Genomic DNA, 20,290 nt, shown 5'->3' with positions numbered 1-20,290 from the left:
GTGCTCATATTAAAATGGCGTCCCTTCTTTGACAGGTTCCCAGCTGTATTGTCTGGCAATTTTATATTTTTGCATCACATTTTTGGTCCGTTTTCTGGCAAATTAATGGCAAATCATTAAAGACTGAAGTTATAAAATAATGGCAGACATTTGAGTTTCAGATTTCTTACCTTTCAGAAAATTCGTACTAATGCAAGACCTACTACTATTCTATTATCTTTCTAAGTTTATAAGAGCAACATTTTAAAAAATGTCCTTATTTTTGGGCCTTTGCCTCAGTTTTATTTACGAGTTTGTTGCTCTAAGAGGTTGAGAGGTATTTGTGTGTGCGTGTGGTATTTGTGTGTGTGTGTGTGTGTGTGTGTGTGTGTGTGTGTGGTATGTAGGTAGCATACCTCTCAACTGTTCAAATTTTGCAGAATGTCCAGATTTTTGCCCCATATTTTTTGTCTGTTCCTTATAAATTTTGTGATTTTCTAGAAAATCATTGAAGGCTGAAGTTGTTAAATAATGACAGACATTTGAGTTTCAGACTTCATGTCCTTCAGAAAAAATCATACTAGCACAAATCCTGTTATTCTAGCAACTTTCTAAGTTCACAAGAGCATTATTTAATATCTGTCCCTGTTTATTTTAGGTTTTGTCCATATTTCTTGCACTAAGAGGTAGGGTAGGGGTGTGTGTGTGAATGAAACACCTTAGTTAGGGGTAGCAGGTGGTTAGCAATTTACTCAAGCTCAAAACTTGTACCTTAGTTACAGAAAACAAAAGCATAAATCCTCTACCCCAACTACCATGCTGCATTTTTCAAAGAACTGACTTTCAGGTTCATTTTCAATTCAAGGAACCGAGTTTGAGTGAATCTATATTATATTACTGAAGAGGCATTACAGCGAATGCCTCTTCATCGACACTAAAAGAGCGAACCATGAATTACGAGAATGGCCGTAGCTTGGCTGGGGAGGGAGGGTAGCAGTTTGAGAGCTGCGAGTACAAATTTGAAAATCCTAGCTACACCCCTGTTTAAGGGTTACTACCAACATGCCCCTTAAAAAAATATCATCAGTGGAAATAAAGCAACTATCCCACATTAATCTCATTAAATCCTATATACAACAGCTTTTTCAAACCACTCTTTGTTTTTTTTTAAATTTTTATTTCCACCAAGTTATTGGTGTTCATCCCTAGCAATGGTATATATTCCCCGTGGATCCTTTTCAAAATTGCCACATCAAGGATTGGTAAAATGAATTCTTCAGGATAACCTCTATCACTAAATAGCTTGACTACGAAATTAATTTCCTGCAGGAACACTCCTTCCTCCAATGCCATTCTCGCTACCCGGACCATCTGCCCTTTTACTAATGACCCTTTCTGATGTTTAGGATTCATACCATCATAGTGCAAGCAAGAGTCAGAAAATGTCTCCTTTCTGTGACTGTTCGATACAAAGTATTGATTGTCACTGTCTTTTAAAATGTGCGCATCTAAGAAGTTCATTGCTACCTTAGACTTGGGTGTAAACTTTAAAAAGATATAGTACGGCTGAAATACCAAAAAAAAAATCTAATCTATTGTTCCTGTCCACAGCAAAAATATGTCGCCCAAGAACCAAGTATCCAGAAATGCAATTCATGTATTCAGAGTAGAATACAAAATGTCTTTCCCAAAAAATACACAATAATGTTTGCAAAAAGCATGCACACCCTGCCCCTTGGCCACTCCTGTTTTTTGAATGCAATATTCACCTTCAAACATAATAAAATTGTTGGCCAACACCAAAATCATCATTTCAGTTGAAATTTCAATTATTTAAAAACTTAACCACAAAATGCTACCAAACACACCACAAAAGGTCCTTCCACGTATAACGAAATGTAAAAACAAAATAACTGAGAAGGGCCACTTATGCAGACAGCACAAATATTGCCTCAATACGGAAAATGCAAAGGTCAGTTTTATACACACAGTACCTGTATTCTGTTGTTAATGTCAGAGTGCAGTGTTCCACGCTGTTCAGCTTAAACCACCAACGATAGGCACACCTTGCTTATCAAAGCAAAGTTAAAAAGATAATTCCAAAACACAGTTCCAGCTGTTCAGCTCCAAGCTCAAATGGGCAACCCAAGCTGCTCACAAATAAGTCCTGATAACTTTTAAAAGTAAAACTCTGTCTAACAATGCTTGTAGAACATCAACTTCAAAAACAAGCGTTAGGCGGATTCTAAAATGCAATACTTTTATTATAAAAAACGGCAAGCGCTTTCGACACAAGTCTTTTTCAAGCCAACAATTTGCATGTGGGTACAAAGCTTAACCCTCTCTTGAATAACTGAAATAACTGAAAGAAAGAGTATGTTAGAAAGTGTGACTAAGACAACATTTAAAATGTGGCAGATGCCAACAATGCTTATACATCATGTAGACTGAATCTTTAATACTACAAAAATGTCAACATTACAATACACAGCCATGGACACACAAGTTCAGTAGGCGTGTTACACCTGGTCATTCCATTTATTATGTGGAGCAAACTAGTAGAGCTTTGTGTACAAGAATTTATAAACACTTGTAGGATATTAAGAGGGGAGACCTAAACGGCACCCTAGTGTAACTCAAGTGATCATGTAAGAATTTTGATGGATACAAATTCTTGGTTTTGAAAAAAAATTGAATGGGATTCAAAGGGAGGACCATGGTATAACATAATAGAAGAAAAAAAAAAAAAGAGTCGATATAGCAACTTAGGTTAAATGCAGCAAGATCCCCAGGCTTGAATGACATGGTATCATTAACAAGCATACTTCACAGACTACGTAATAAGCTATAGAAGCAAATGGTTAATTATACAACAAATATGATTGGTTAAATGTTAACTGAAGAATAAATTTGTATTGGTTGTCCTGGAGGGGAGCTAGAAGAGTACAAAAAGCTGGAATGAACAATATTTTTTTACATTCTGATGAAGTCCCATGTGGAAGAAAGCAATTAACAATCATAAAAAATGTGATTTGTGTGTGTTGGGTGGTGATTTATATGTGTTGGGTGATTTTTTTTGACCTCGACCGATTCTTAGCCAACTGTGGATTGTTACATTTGCTCTTCAGAAAATGTACGCTAAAAAGAGCGACGGATATTCTCTTTTCTCTGTTGCTCGTCTTCAACACCACTGATGTACTGTACAAGCAAATAAACATAACTGCCATACGCTAATGCAGTACATCAGAAAACACGGAAGAATAGGAAACAACAAGGAGGAACACTATGGTGCCATTATACAAAGACATTTTTTTTTAAGAAAAATAAGCAATTTCTTTCTTAAATAATGTCACTGTATAAAAGCAATAACCCATGAGTGTGTGTGGGTATATCAGGATTTATCCACGTCTGGCTTTGCCTTCTTGATCTAACCACTTACACCCACATCCACTTGTGAGTTACTGCTTAATAGCTAGCTGTATAGTTTTATTTTCTTTGAATTAATATACATTTGCACAAGGCTAAAAAAATATGTAGATACTCCCTATACTGTCTGTATCCAAGCCACAGAGACTAGGCCTGCACCGTTTTGATTTTCTTTTCTTATGTAAGGTAGAAAAATTGACTGGAAACAAAACCACCACATACAGCTTGGTCCTTCCTTCTCAGGTAATTAAGATAAGCATATTTTTAAACAAACTCCTACAGGTAGGCAAGAAAGCTATCACAATGCTCTGCACTAGGACACCAAAACATTTCAGTTTGTCAGTACCTGTAAGACTTAAGTCTTTAAAACAGTGGCCTCTGTGGGTGTGATTTGCTTAGGTGTAAAAGGATACCAAAACATATTATGGACATTTTGCCAAGGGGACAGCTTATGAGCAAAGTCATTCAAGAACTTCTGTGAAAAGGAATGCCCTTTTACATCATACGAGAAATTAACACAAAAATTTGAATTACAAATTGTGACCATCATTTTGGTAGATTAAATTCTACACGATGTTCTGTTGTAAATGAGGAGCAGGGTAAATGTACAACTGCTACATAGCTCCAACTATATCACAGCATTAATGTACCACAGAACTCCTCCAACTCAAACAGTAGCCCTATCCAACCCACAATCCACTTCTGCCCTGCACCTAGGTAGCATGTGGATAAGGGGGCCCTGTAATCCCAGCTTCAAACATCAAGTAAGAATGTCTGGGCCACCCCATTTAACAAATGCTTCAACTCTTAAGGATCTGACAACAGCACCCTGATAAACAATGGGGACCAACGTTGGTCTATTGGATTAGCGCACACGATTCAGACATCAAATGTGTCTATCGTTGTGCCGTCTCCATCTAACCTACTGGTAACTAAAGTTATTTAGTCATTCACCAGCTCTGTAAACACAAACTTACACGTCAGACATTGGAATTAAGTGCAATGCATCCACCGTTTGCCAGCTCCACCTTGCTGAAGGACCTTACACCCAGGTATGCCTACATACTAGGACATGCGTTACTTTTCTGGTGCAGCTAGCCCAAATACACATACAAACATGCAAGCACTTCAGGCCAAATATGTAAATGTTTATGGCTACTTTTAATTCTCTGGTCATACTTCACAAAGTTTTCTGCAAGTTTAATGTTTCTCTTAATCTCTGCATTATTTGCCTTAGAAGGACAGAATGAGACTAGAAGACATTTTTTTGTATTTCTTTTCAAAGAGCAACTGTTCATTTAGACTGAGCTGAAACAGAACAAATGACTAAAATGTAAAGGTTTGATGCTAGTTCTTCCATATCAAGGAAGGATGTGACATGCAGTAGTTGCTGTTTTCTCACAGCATCATATCATGTAAGGTCAAATGAGCCCAAGCTGCCTAAAACACTGTTAGCCAGATACTGCCCACAACACAGAAGCCAAAAGTCTTGGAAAGTGAAATAATCAACTTTGCTTTGAAAAATGGCCATTGCTTTAACAAATCCATCAAAATCAGTGCAAACAGGAGAAAAAGTACATTACTCAGATGTGTACTAAATTTTATAAATCAATACAGAATGGGAATGATACAAGGTTCACCATTTTAAAGAAACAATGCTCCCTAGAATACACACACGCACACGAGTGAGTGGAGATGGTTAGGCTTAAAATGTATTTGGTTGACTTCTGTTTAGTCGTCTGCTTTTGGTCAATTAAACAGATACGTTGACAGATGTGAGAGACTGCACAATTCTCGGGGTTTGAGAATATCCCCCTTTTCCTGATTTTGTGCAATCTCAGAGTTGGTGTAAATATATATATATATATATATATATATATATATATATATATATATATATATATATATATATATATATATAATTAGTAGAGGGTGTGGGGGTTCAGGAGGGCTCGTCTCTGCAAAAACACTTATTTAGATTTTGCACTTGCAGAGGCTGCTTCCTGGCATATGCATTGTGTTCCATCGACATTCACTTTCAACTTATTACTGATGCATTTTTCCTTCTTTATCTGCGGTGGTGCAGCGGTTGCATTGTTGCCTCACAGCAAGAGGTTCTCCCGTTCGATTCTCGGCTGGAGTGCGGGGAGTGCCTTCTGTGTGGAGTCTGCATGTCCTCCCCACGGTTGGGTGGGCGTTCGAAAGACATGCGTAAATGGGCGTGCCTTCATTGAAGGTTGAACGTCAAGCTGGCACCTCAGCGTTTGTCAAAATCTACTGCCAATCATTAGCGGACCAGAGTTCCGCTGTGGCGACCCCTAACTGGGAAAAGCCGAAAGACAACAACAACTGATGCATTTTTCCTTGTCGACAAATGCAAATATTGACTTAACATTAGATAATATATGTACAAAACCAACTAATAGGATGGATAACCTTTCCATAACAAAACACTTATCCCTTCTTTCATATTAAGCACAAAACTAAGCACTGTTTAAAGCAGTTGCAGTCTCTCATACTAGCAAACTCCCACGCAGGGAGATGTTGGAATACTATCTGGTGGAAATCAGCCTTCCATTCTTATGAAACTATACTGCAACTCTATGTGAACTGGAGGTCATGGAGGTATTAAAAGGACTGGTGCTGCCACATACCACATTACTCACAAAGGACCATTCAAAAGGAGAGTTAAGGTACTAACAGTAATCAGAAATGGACATAATCTGACAACCTGCTAACACTAGACATCCATCCACACCCCATAACAGGATACGGGGCAAAATGTAGTCACAGAATGGTGACGTAGCTGCTTAAGTATAAAACTGAAATATCAAATGTCAAAATGGATTTTCTCTAATACAATTATTTCAGATATTACAACTGACAAAACGGATTTCTCTATTTCAGACGAGAAACGTGTTTACAGCAACTGTATGCTGCAAGCTAGATAAGGCTCATAGTACTGCTTTGTTATGAAACAAACAATTACAATTTGACCTGGTTTTGTTCTTTGTTCCATAATGAACACAGTCTTGCTTGTGTGACTGCAGAGATGAAGTCATGAGAACCTGTGCAGTGTGAGATGTTAAAATGCAGCAAGTAAATTGGAAGGAATTTTTCAAAATACTGCTTCATGTACAAAAAGGTTGTAGCTGTCTATCAGGCTTTACTCTGTGCTGCTAAGCTATTCTAAAACAATAAAATTTCTGCCTAGAACTGCTTTCACAACTTGGTGGTTTTATACTACTGGCAGTGGGTAAGAAGGTAAAAATAAGGAACCTCTTAACAGCAGCTGGATCATCAAGACTGGTAACAAAAAGTGTGATCAAAACTTACTTCTTAGCACTTTCAAAAGTAAAAAAAAAGATACTATAAAGAGAAACTCAACCCTTTCAATGCCTTTTATTTGGGGGGGGGGGACTTTGTCTCATAAGACAGTACTTTAGGTACAGTAAATAAGAATTCAAAACATCATGCAAATAGCAATTGACAATAAAAAAGTATCCTTTTTGTCTGAAAGTGACCATAGCTGATTCTGTGTATAATATATGCTTATTTGTTAACTACTGTTAAAAGATCTGCCCCCCACCAAAAAAGTAATTTCTACAGAACTAAAAAACGTAACCACAATAATATAGCAATAACCCACACCTGGGTGTGGGTAATGCTGGATTTACCCACGGTTGGCGTGGTTTGGTCCCGAGGGCTTCGCCTCGACCAAACAAAGCCAACCGTGGGCATACAGCATTACCCACACCCAGAAGTGGTTATTGCTATTATATGACATTATTTAAGAAAAGAAACTATTACTTTTCTTAAATAATGGCATAGTATAATGCCTGTTTACTGCCCTTCCGCAGATGTCTGGCATCCGCGGCAGTTCTGATGTACTGCGCGCCTGCGCAGTATATCAGAGCTGTGGGCAAAAGCAACGGAGAAAGCAAGATCTCCGTTGCTTTTTTTATACTGTTTTCGCTATGTTAAATAGGTTTAACATAGCGAGACAGTTTTAAAATAAGCAACGGAGATGTCCGTTGCTTATTTTAAAACTGTCTCGCTATGTTAAACCCATTTAACATAGCGAAACAGTAAAAAGCAACGGAGATCTTGCTTTCTCCATTGCTTTTTTTTTTAAACCTGTCTCGCTATGTTAAATGGGTTTAGCATAGCGAGACAGCTTTAAAATAAGCAACGGAGATCTCCGTTGCTTATTTTAAAGCTGTCTCGCTATGTTAAACCCATTTAACATAGCGAGACAGTGTTTTAAAAGTAGAGTTATACTAATGGGAAAAAGTCCGGGCGACCGGACCTTTTTCCATTAGTATAACTCGATTTACAATGTGCACGCTGGCCAATCAGCGTGCACGTTTTGGGGGGGTCATGGTATAATAATAAGTTTCCAATCATAAAACAAAATGGCAACCATACTCCACAGAATCTTCGCAGCAATGATAATGAACCTCAAATAATCCAGAGCCACAATATCACTATTTTTTTCTGGCAAAGGCTACGCAATTACCAAATCTCACTGACATATCTAGTCACTTGTATTTACCTACCTTAGGACTAATCACCACTCCCACTTTTTCACACCAGTTTAGAAAATGGATTAGAGAATCGTTGGTGAGGTTGTCAGTGCTTTTATCGGTCTCCAGCTATAAAAAGAGAATGATGGTATAATCTTATATAAGAAGTGATAATTGTACCATGAAATTACTTCCAAATATACAGAATGTGTCCGTTTTTTTTTTTTTTTTTTACTATGTTCTAGCCAATATTTCTCTCAAAAAACAGAGGGAAGCAGTAACAGATGAAGCATTAAAACAAAAAAAAATCACATTTTCTATGATGAAATCTGTACTCCTTGCTCTCTCTCTCTCTCAAATGAATGCAGATTTCATCAGGCTGCTGTCATACAATATCAACACTGGCTTTATGCTGCAATAATACATTATCTTTGTTTATAGAAGCAGTTGACAGCAACAATGTAACTGTTTTAAAACTACAATGTCCATACAAGAATAACTTTTGAAAGCCTACTTTACAATGAAATGTGCACAACTTCAAGTTTTATGTATATATAGCCCATTATGCCACAGAGGTATAAAGCCCTTACTACTCCTCAGATGACACAGGTTCAATGGCACAGGCACTGGGTGGACCAGATGGGAATGAGTGGCTAAGGCTGACTCACCCATATGGTGGGGTGCTGCCTAGGCTTGCTGCAATAGTAGCATTAAAATCCAGGTAAGCTCCACTGTGTAAAAAGTATACTGCTTGATCTGGAGGCTGAGCATGATTGGAAGCTTGCATGCACCTCCCACCGTCAGCAAATGCAGAGCTTGTAAGGCTGTAGTGGGGTGGGCAGAGTGTTAGGGAACACTCCCCGGCAGCAGTATGGTACTCCACCAGCATCCTCAATCTCCACACCCAGCTGTAGGTGTCAGACAGTTTGAGCCCAGGTAAGGGAGGGAGAGAGGAATGATGAAATTCTGTGGCAAGCAAGAGGTAATGAGGGTACCTGTGCCAATACAATGCAAGAGCCCTCAGAGGTGCTTACCACAGGAAAAGTGCTGATTAGTACTAGGAGTATCACCACCTTCGGATTGCAGCCAAATACATTGCTTGTAAACCTATATCTCAGCTGTAATCTTAGCCACTGTTATTCAAGGGTAATAGCTGCTAGCTCAGCTATTAAAATGCTTGCTAGTCTTTAGGGCACCACTGATACAAGTGTTGTACCATTTAACTAAATACCTAATTTAATTTTGAACTATAACTGTTTACTACTATTGTTAAACAAAACCTACCTATACTTCTTGTAACTTGTAATTAAATTGTTTTTAACTGCCATTTTTATTATGGATCTTTTCTCCCTGGGCCTCTGCTGAAAAAGGACCCGTGTCCAGTCGGAGTTTCCCGGTCAACAAATGTAAATAAATAAAAAAAATAAAATCATGCAATTCAGAGATGCGCAAATTAGCAGATGACATTTTTCCTCATTGCTGCTAATCACATCGCTGAATTGTATTTCCTGCATTCATGGAAACAGTCTCTTTTGGCCACAGATCTTGACACAAACAGAGGGATTCCTTCTGTATACCAGGGCATGTCTTGATCACCACAGCATTTGTTATTTGCTACTAGCTTCAGGTAGCTGTATTAGGCAATTAAATATAAAAGGAAAAATAAACCTGTGAAGCCTATTAAAATGTGTAACACACAAGGGGAATCTATGTAAAACTAAAATGTAAAATGCCTTGTGTGGCCCTAAATGAAGCATAAAAGATCCAAGCATGAAGTTCAACAAAACTTTAGCAATGCTGAATTCACAACACTGTGTGTGGCATTTTACTAAATGTTGAAATAAATGTAATATGAAGGGGAATTCCATTTTGAATTGCTAAGAAATAGAATGTTATTACACATCATAACAGAACTACTAGAAAATGGGGTCATTTAGCAAATAGAATTTTAATATTTTTACTGCAACTTTAAATATAGGCAAAACATTTACATTGTAAAACAAATAACTACTTACACAACTGTTTATATCATTTCTTGCTATACATACTAAAATTCTTCAAGCAGTAAACACTGATCATAGAATTTCACTTTTGTCAGTTTTGTCCAGTAATTATATTCTACAATTATTTTGTTTTCATATTAACAGCATCATTTCTTTATGACACTACATTGACATTATTTATAAAAAGTACAGCAGTATAAAGAAACTTCCCATAACAGTAAACGTTAGAATGATCACTGCTGCAGTAGCCTTTGCTATATGGGATACAGCCTGCCAAGTACAGAACACAAAGCCACTTTCCTAAGCTTCAAGGCACCTTCCACGTGCCCAAACTATTAGGCAACTCAAGCTAAGCTGAATAAAACACAAGTTTTTTAAAATTTTTTTTTATTTCACATTTGTTGACCAAGAAAGTCCGACTAGGACAGAGCCTATTTTCAGCAGAAGCCTTGGGAGAAACTCTCAAGACACGTGTCTTTGGAATGTGGGAGGAAATTGGAGTACCCGGAGGAAATCCAAGTGAACGTAGGGAGGACACGCAGACTCCGCACAGAAGGCACCCCAACCAATAATCGAACTGGAGAACCTTTTGCTGTGAGGCAACATTAACCACTGTGTCACCCAGGTTTGGGCACCAAGCCCTTCAGTGTTTACCTGCCAACAGAAATGGGAGGCTGAGCCCTGAAAAGGACAATGCTAGGAGGAAGAAAATACATAAATACACACACACACATCCCGGTATAAAATGCCACACCAAAAAACAAGAGATGAAAGTATGGCATGGCTACTGCTACAGTGACCATTTGAACATCTACTGTTAATATGATCATTGTATTGATCAGTCCTGCAGTCGTCTTAGCTATACAGATAAATTACCCTAGCTTACATATTTGAAAGAGAGGAAGAGGACAGTCCAGATGCCTCTGGAGAATGGTCCTTGCAAAGCCTGATCTAGACCTACAGAAGGAATCAAGATTATAGTGCTTTGTAAAAAAAATATATAGAGGGACAAGTTGCAGCTTCTAGAATCCAACCCGTTCCAAAAAGCTACAGATGAAGCCAAGGCACTGGTAGAGTGGGGCCTTGACTTTACCTGGAATAGCCTTAGACAATCATATGGGACTGACAAGTTTGTTCCTTCTTACCTTCAAGAGAAATGAACAATTCATCAGAAGATCTGAAAGAGTTAACTCAGTCAGCACTAGCATTGTCTGTGGACATCCAAGGTGTGAAGTATCCTCTCACCCACACTTTTGGGTTCAGGATGGAAAGTGGTGAGATGGACAGCTTGGCTTAAATTAAACTTGGATGCCACTTTAGGCATAAAAGAAGAATTGATTATCAAAAAAACCCTGTTCATGTGGAAAATGAGATAGGGATGATTCGTCATAAGAGCTTGCAACTCAAATACCCTTTCTGCAATAGACACAGCAATCAGTAAAACTGTTTTCCATGTTAAGAACGAGTCAGCCAAGTTAGTGGTTTCAAATGGAGAAAATGTTAGCTTCTCTAAGCTAAAATTAAGATCCAAAAATGGGGACACCAGTTATCTTGGAGGCATCTTCTGTAAAACCCCTTTCAAAAACATTATGATAAAAGAATGCTTTAAAAGAGGAGGATCCATGGACAAACATGCTGAATTGGCAGAATAACTAAACCATGATAGAGGAATAAGAAAGGCCACACGATAGAAACTCTATTGTAAAAACAGAAAACTAGCCCTGAATGAGTGCTGGTTATGTTGTTGTTAGCACAGACTAGAAAAAACTTTTCCATTTGCTAATGCAAGATTTTCTAGTAGCTGGTTTTCTTGCTTCCATTAGTAATCGCTACATATCCCTCAGTAAAAAGGTGCCTAAAAGGAATTAAGACATATCATCCAATTCAGGCAGTCAGCAAAAGTTGACTGGTGTTGGGGGTCTATCAAACATTCCTGTTCTTGTGTGAGATCATCCTTCTGTGAGGAAGTTTGTAGTAACTGCCCCTCTCCATTTCCAAGAGAAGGGAGAACCAAGAATGCCTTGTCCAGAAGGGAGTCAGCACAATGAATTTGGGGGATTCCTTACAAATCTTCAGATGTACCTTGGATGTTGGTGGAAAGGTTCATTGCTAACTACTAGGGTAGATACTCTTGTGGGTCATTTTAAGCCTAGCCAATTGTTTTCAAAGGTGAGAATCGCACCTTGTACCTTGTGTCTATCAGGTAACCACCTTAACCACTACTTCATCTCTTAACCCTAAGGGTGAAAAAGCATACAGAAAGATTCCTGTTTAAAGAAAAGAAAAGGCATCCGTCTTACAGGCCTTCTTGCATAGAATCCTGGCGCACAATATTCCTAGCCGATTACCTCCTCTTTGAACAAAGAGCTCTACCAGAGAACTCCACAGATGGATCACATCTTGGAAGCCCCCTGATGTAATTTCTATTTGTGAAGGTTTACCCTTGTCCTGCTCAGCTTGTCTGCCACACAATTTTGCTCTGACAGAATGTAGGATGCCTGTGGAGTGACAGTGTGATGTGAAGCTATATCCAAAGCTAACAAGACAAGTCTGCAGAGGGAGTTAAGACTTGCTTCCTCCTTGTTTGTTGATGTCATAGACAATACCACAGTTGTGTGTTACAACTTGAAGAGGAGGTCCTGCAAACCAAAGATAATTCAGAGAGTAGAATTAGCAAAAGTTTTTGGTAAGCATTTCTAGACTGCAGAAATATTCAAATACAGGGAAGGATTCAATCTCTCTCTCTCTCTGCCAACAGGAAAAAGACCGCTTCTTTGCTGATGCCGAAAATCAAGACAGGGTCAAATAAATTGATTAATGAGGAAGAAAAAGCAAATCAAACATTCCAGGAGACTTGGTTTCAGAGAGGAAACCAATAGAATCCAGCAACATTGTCAGCATCAACAACCAGGAGGTGAAGTGAAAACTAAAGCCACATTAACCAGGTCCATTATTGTTTATATGAAGATGGAGAATCTGGAGTTATATACAGAGATTAATCAGCTGGAAGAGTTTCCAACAAGAGGAGCAAGTAGAACCATTCTAAAAATGATCCAAAGATGACAAGATGAAAAAACAGTAATTTTATCAAGACATTGAGATATGGAAGAGGACTGTTCCAGCAGACTCAAGACTGAAAAGTTCCAAAAAAGTGTTAAGTCTTAACTTGTTATGATGTACAGTTGATCAGTGACAAGCTAGAACTAAAGCAGTGCTACCTTCATGGGATGACTACATCATAAGGTATACTTATGTTTCAGCAAAACGGGAATACAGCACATGCGAGTATTTCTTTAAAGATAAGGATTCTTGTTTCCTTGTTCTTGGGTAATGTATGGCATGTGATCTCTCCTTTATTACACTGTAATGAAGACTTCACAAAAACAAGTAACATGTTTGTAATGTTTATGTCATTTGACAACATCTTAATAAGCATTAAAGGGGTTAAAACATTACATCTGGGGAAGTGCATAAGCAGCTAAAAACCTGAAGACTCCTACAGATCTGCCTGTGAAGATAGAAGTATATCTGCATTACTTCCATTACTGTTGCAGCAAATTTGAAAATGTTAGTTATGGTCAATGTAAATGCTTTAATTAGTCCAAAACCATGACACATTCCATTCCTTACCTCATCTGACTCGTGCACTATCTCATTTCTGAACTGGTGTCCTAAATACACATTTTTTTGTTTAAACTTGGGATCACAATTTTGTATAAGGAAAGGTGGGTATAATAACTAACTCCGTATTATACCAATGATCACTGAAGTGCACAGTTTTACAACCATACATATGAAACCAGTGTAAGACATGAATATTATGGGCTCATCCACAGTTTACACCACCACTCAGGGCTTTGTGTGCCAAGCCCCTGTACAAAGATCACACAATAGATTTTCACAATGTTACTTTACTACATAGTAACCCCAAATTCTTCCATCACAAACTGGCAAGTATGCAAGACTTCTGGGGTGGTAGTACTGCTACTTTCAATTCAAAAAGCTTTGAAAGAATCATGGCACTGCACACAAGAGAAAGTACAAACTGGAGGAACACATTTGTGCAGGCAAGCCCACCCCTACATATCCTGCCATGTCAATCACGTAACCCAACACCCAAAACCATAAATGTTGTAGGAAACTGCATATACCAGTTGCACAACCTACAAAACTAGTTTTACACTATGCTGTGGTGCGACCACAGTATCTGAAGTAGACAGCACTTCATAGCGGTGTCCACTGCTGTAGCTACTATTGCACAATGGTAACACCTGGCAGTTATAAGCATGCACTCATTAGTAACAAAAACACACTGAGCAACAGTGGCACATGTGTATGTGCATGTTCCAGGTGCTCCACTCGATTATAGATTAATCATTAATAATTCCATGTCTCTGCCTTCCTGAGAGCCTTCAGCATGGAGAACTGCACTTCTCCCCATATGCCATTCATACATCCAACTTCAATTGGTGGTGGACATGCATATATATGACTTTGCCTACACTTGACATACACTTTACACAAATATAGGGTTTCGTAACACAGCGTTAGGTAATCTCATGATTAGACATCCTTGAAACTTAACACATTCATGACGTAAAACAGAAGCTCTCACTATAAAGAACCATCATGTTTCCACACCCCCCACCCCGAGTCAAACATGTTGGGGGATGACACCCTTACAATTCGGGGCAGCATGCCTTCTAGGTAGCCAATGTTTGCAGTACTCTTACTTCTTATGTCCAGCTGAAAAGCATGCCTCACGTTACTACAGTCTTTCTAACCTACCTGTCCCTATGTAAGAACTCTTGGAATTAACAGAATTCTTATTATAAAATAATTTTTTCAACTTTCATTTCAACATAAAACATAGACTAGATTAACCCGTTTATTGCATTTTTTGTGTTGCACTTAATTTAAAATCGTTTTTTCTTAAAATTGCATTTTACCTGCCTCTGTGTTGGGGTCATTTATTGCACTGTTCTGACTAGTTTGCTACTTGTGTGTCTCTGCTATCCTTAAACAAAAACAAAAAATCTTGCTATTTTCCCACTTTCTATAATTTAAAAGAAAGTTCAGTTACAGAGTTGCTGTTCTGAACTGTTTGTAAGTTTCTTGGAGGCCAGTGCTTACTTGGGCTAAAGGGAAGTCTCTGTGTTCACCAGTGGCAGTGGTTAACATTGAGCAGCCTGCCTGTCCCTGTAGGAGTGGTTACTGCCTAGAAACTGTAGTTTTATTGGCCATTTTGGGTAAATTCCAAACTCCTTGATCTCTCTCTCTTAAAACCCTGCAACTCTCTTTTTGCGCGGTCTTGCGCACAGAGCAGCGTCGGGCAGCGCCACTTAAACAGGTTTAAACTATTCCCGGCTCTACAAAGTCTGCTCTTCACTTTTTCCCTTAGAACTGCTCTAAATCTCAAAATACGCACTCTATCTTCATTATAAAGCCCTGCACTTGCTAGTATAAGTAACTCATAGGTAAACACTAATAAACTTAAGCACTACACCCTCTTATACTCCTTTTAAGTACTTGCTCCCTATTGGTTCTTTCCGATCAGTCAATAAGTAGTTCCCTACATTATTCAGGCATGTCCAAAGGTCAGTTTCGGGTTTACTCTCCAGTCCAGCTGGTGAATCTGGGAAGCTTGAGGCAATGTTACAACTGCCTTATGTATACAGACCACCCTCTCCTCCTCCCAACAAGCTCAAATATATGTGAGAGATGCAACTATATAGCCAAACTGGAGGCTGAGCTCTCTCAACCCAGTACTGGCACAGCCAGTCAGGAGGAGAAGGTAACCACACACACCACAAATCCAGTCTCACATAGACCTATTGCATCAGCAAACCAAACACAAACACACAAAAACATACTCTAAGGCTCTAAATAAAAATCTGCCTAAGCAGCAGAGACCTCCAAAGCAGACATCCAAGCAACCCCTACCACGAAACAATACCCACGTAGCACATAGCTCACAAAGTCAGTGAGCCACCCAGTCACAGCCCTTAAGGCTAAACAACACACCTAATACACTTGTAATAGGTGACTCTATTGTCAGACACACTGATGTCCCACTCACCAGACTGAACAAGGAGACTGTCACTGTAAGCTGCCTGTCGGGTGCCAGGATCCGCCGCATAACACAAGCACTCAGGTCATGCCAAAGCAAGTACAAATATGACTCCGTCATTGAACATGCTGGTGTGAATCACCTGAGACATACCTCCCTGGACTACATGAAAAGAAACATAGAGGAGCTCTCTGATCATGTAGCCCAGACTGGTATGACCCTGACCTTGAGTAGCATCTTGCCCTCACCAAGAATGATGCCAGAGTATAAAGACAAAATAATCAATTTTAACAATTGGAAGTATTGGTGTCATTCAAACGGGATCCAGTGTCTGTCAGCCTGGGATGACATGCTCGACAAGCCATGTTGCTTCGCTAGGGACGGCTTGCACCGGTCACCCCTGGGTTTTCGAATACTGGCCAAAGCTCTTGCCTCCCCCATAGTGCCTTTTTTAGGCAAGGCTCAAAAGACAAACCCACCTCCATACACAACACAAAGACAAAAAAACTAAGGGTAATGCTACTCAACGCCAGAAGTCTAAACCTCAAGATGCACACACTCGAGACTCTCCTCAGTATGGAGAATATCGATATCTGTGCAGTAACAGAAACCTGGTTCAAGGCTCCTGAGAACACCACAGCACTAACAGGTTATACTTCATACCATGCTTTTCAGCCCCAAATCTCAGACTGAACAACAAAAGGAGGGGGAGTATCCATATTTATCAAAGATACCCACACCTCCGGGTTAGTGGCACTGCACGAAGCATCGGAGACCATCCATGTGCAACTAACAGTGGACAAAACTGCCTTTCAGTTTGTAGCCTGCTACAGACCACCCTCCCAAACACAGGAACCCCATTCGGCTTTCCTGAGAACACTGGAGAATATGAAGGTCTCTCCAAACACCATTATACTGGGTGACTTCAACTACCCAAACATTGATTGGGAAAACTACTCAAGCCCAAACACCCTCGCCCAACGGTTCCTAGAATTTATAAACTCAAATGCTATGGAACAACTGGTCACCACTCCACTCCCACAAGAGGGGAAAACATATTGGATCTGCTCATCACCAACATGGGGTCTCTATGTTCAACACCAGAGGTATACCCCTCATTGGTAAGATCAGACCATAAACTAATCTCACTGGACATCCATATTCCATCCCCACCCCCAGCCAAGGAAACCACGGTGAAGAACTTCTCAAAAGCAAACTTCACACTTCTCAAAACCAAGGTGGAATCCTTCAAAGCCCCCGGGCCAGTGGAAAATACGGCCCAAAACTCAGAATCCTTTACAAAAGCATTCTATGGACACCTACAGGAATGCATGGAGAATGCTATCCCAAATAAAACCAAGACTCACTCCTCCAATGGCAGTAGACCTGTCTGGTGGACCCCGGCCATAAATAAGCTATACAACAGAAGGAGAAATCTACTACATGACAGAGCAAAATCCCAAAAAGGGAAGGAGTCTCTGATCAGTACTAGCAAGAAACTACGATCCCTCATAAAATCATCTAAGGCCAGTTTCGAAAGACAAATTGCACAAGACACTAAAGATAATCAGAAGGCCTTCTTTAGTTATGTCAGGAACCTGGGAGGCAACTCCCAGACATGCTTCTGAGTTAGTGCAAAATGACAAAAAAATACACTGAACCCACAGACATTGCCAACATCCTGGCAGAAAGGTTCAGTGCAAACTCCCCCCCCTTCCCCCCCCAAAAGAGCAAATGTCTATCCCAACAGAGTGTAGTCTTCCTGAGATTACAGATGCACAGGTGAGAACTGCCCTCTCCAAAGCAAAAAACACAGCGTCAATGGGACCAGACGGTGTCTCAGGCTGCGTCTTACACAAGCTCCAAGAACTAAACCCTCATATAAAGTCACTGTTCAGTCTCAGCCTTACTACAGGATATGTACCCAAGGAATGGCATACAGCAACAGTGGTCCCGCTCCACAAAGGTGGTGCCACAACAGACCCCGGAAACTATCGCCCTATAAGCCTGACTAGCCTGGTCTGCAAAGCTATGGAGCATATCATCATGGAAATCATAAACAAAGACATTGGGAACCTCCAGACATTGAATCCTACCCAATTCGGCTTTGTTAACGGCAGATCTTGCCTCTTGAACCTGGTTGACTTCTTTGAAACAGTTACCAAAGCCATAGATGCAGGGAAGGTAGTCCACACAGTACCCCACTCGGGCATCATAAATAAGCTCACCAGCTTAAATATCAACCCCTATGTCACAAGATGGGTTGCAAACTGGCTCAGGGATAGAACCCACATGGTCAGAATAGCAGGTGACATGTCAGACTCTAAACCAGTTATAAGTGGCATCTCACAAGGCTCAGTCCTGGGACCTCTCTTGTTCAGTATATATTTCTCCGAGGTACAGGCTAACATGGGTGGACTATGGCTGGCCAAGTTCGCAGATGACTGCAAACTGGGTGCCATAATCGACTCTCCGGCTGACACAAGCATCCTCCAAAAGCGTCTTGTCTCACAGAGACGGATAACTGGTGCCAGAGCCATGGCCTAAAGCTCAATGCCAAAAAGTGCATAGTCATCCCCTATGGGAAAAACAAAGTGCCCATAAATTACCGCATAGATGATAATCCATTAAGTACGGAAGAAGTAATTAGGGACTTAGGGACCCAAGTAGATAACAATCTCTCCTTTGACAATCACGTTGCCAAAGTGGTTAGAAAGACCTTCTATATAGCCCACCTTATCACAAAAGGGTTTACATCTAGATCAAGAGAGGTCATTGTGCCCCTCTACTCATCACTTATCAGACCCATAATTGAATACAATGCCCCATTTGGGATGTACCTTACCCGACACCTGCAGCAACTGAAAAGACCCCAAAAGTACCTCACCAAGAGGATCAAGGGACTCAAACAGATGCCCTACGCAGTTCGGCTAAAGAAACTCCAGCTCTACTCAGTTGCGTACCACCTACTCAGAGGCGATTTGTGACGTATAAAGTCATGTCCAACCCAGAATTAATGGACATGCTTCACCTCAAGAAATCCAAATCCCTTAGAGCTACACGCTCCAGGGACTTAAACCTCAGCACAGAAATAAATAGGACATGCTGGAGGGACAGATTCATATCCCAGAAGCTCCCCTCACTTTGGAACAAAATCCCAATCCATGTTACTCAGAGCCCCTCACTGACCCTCTTCAAGAGAAATCTTGACGAGTGGATGGGAGATCGTAAGTTTACCCCTGGGATCTCTTCTGTGTCCCTGCTTGACAGAGGTACAGTAAACTAACCTTAAAAGGGCTACCTTCTGTGACCTACTATACAGAGGCACAGTCAACTAATCTAAAAGGGTGGCGAAAGCCAAACACACTCTGGCTAGGCTTATAAATGCCCTAGGGCAGATAGCCTAGTATCAACCTATGAACCTTATAATTTTAAAAAGGGATGCAAATGATTCTATTGCCCTGCTCATAAAGTGTAAAAAACCAAATGCTTCGCAAGTAGGGTATGCTCGGCTAAACCACTAAATCATAAAACACCAGAGGCCAGCATGTGCAGCTTGTAAATTCTTTTATTAAAGAATGGATGCCAATAAGGCATATAATGCCACAAAATATAACGAATCAAACTGGTTTCAGCTATGCAGCCTTCATCAGTGATAAAGCGTTAAAAAACGCTTTATCACTGATGAAGGCTGCATAGCCGAAACCGGTTTGATTTGTTATATTTTGTGGCATTATATGCCTTATTGACATCCATTCTTTAATAAAAGAATTTACAAGCTGCACATGCTGGCCTCTGGTGTTTTATTACCTGCTCATAAAGTCCCAACTTACTCTGTCAAATGCCTTCTCTGCGTCAAGACCCACCAAAGACAGTGGTATTTTCTTACATTCTGCTTCCCTTTGGATCATGAAAGTTCTGTTAAGGTTGTCAAATGTTTTTCTCCCCTCCACAAAACCACACTGATTCATATCTATCAATGTTGGCTTGTATGAAGCTGGATCTGATGGGTCTTTAAGGTACTACAGCTAGAACTGCTTTCTTCCAGGATGTCAGTACTTCTCCCCTTTTTAAAATGCTGATAAAACCTTCCAGAGTTTTTCCCCTCCAAGCTTTCAAACTTCCACAGGAATACCATCTATTCCTAGGACCTCTCCTGTGGGCTGGTTATACATCACTATTTTTATCTCATCTCCTCCTATCCTGTTAGTAATCGAGCCTCATCTACCTCTAACACTGGGATAGTTAATTCTTCCATAAACATTTCCTTTGTACCTTTTCTTGAT

The 20,290-nt window shown here is 40.0% G+C and overlaps 1 protein-coding gene across 1 annotated transcript in view; it reads right to left on the bottom strand.

Annotated features, from left to right (window-relative positions):
- LOC122808556 (N-lysine methyltransferase setd6-like) overlaps positions 1-20,290 on the bottom strand; it is a 171,882-nt gene that overhangs the window by 133,486 nt on the left and 18,106 nt on the right. Inside the window, exon 2 of the mRNA XM_044079511.1 lies at positions 7,965-8,060. Coding sequence (XP_043935446.1) covers positions 7,965-8,060 — 96 coding nt within the window. The remainder of the gene's footprint in view (positions 1-7,964; positions 8,061-20,290) is intronic.

The sequence above is a fragment of the Protopterus annectens genome, chromosome 8.part0 (assembly GCF_019279795.1).
Source record: "Protopterus annectens isolate FY-2018-M chromosome 8.part0, PAN1.0, whole genome shotgun sequence".
In the NCBI taxonomy this organism is placed as follows: Eukaryota; Metazoa; Chordata; order Ceratodontiformes; family Protopteridae; genus Protopterus; species Protopterus annectens.
This window is presented reverse-complemented; position numbering and strand designations above follow the sequence as displayed.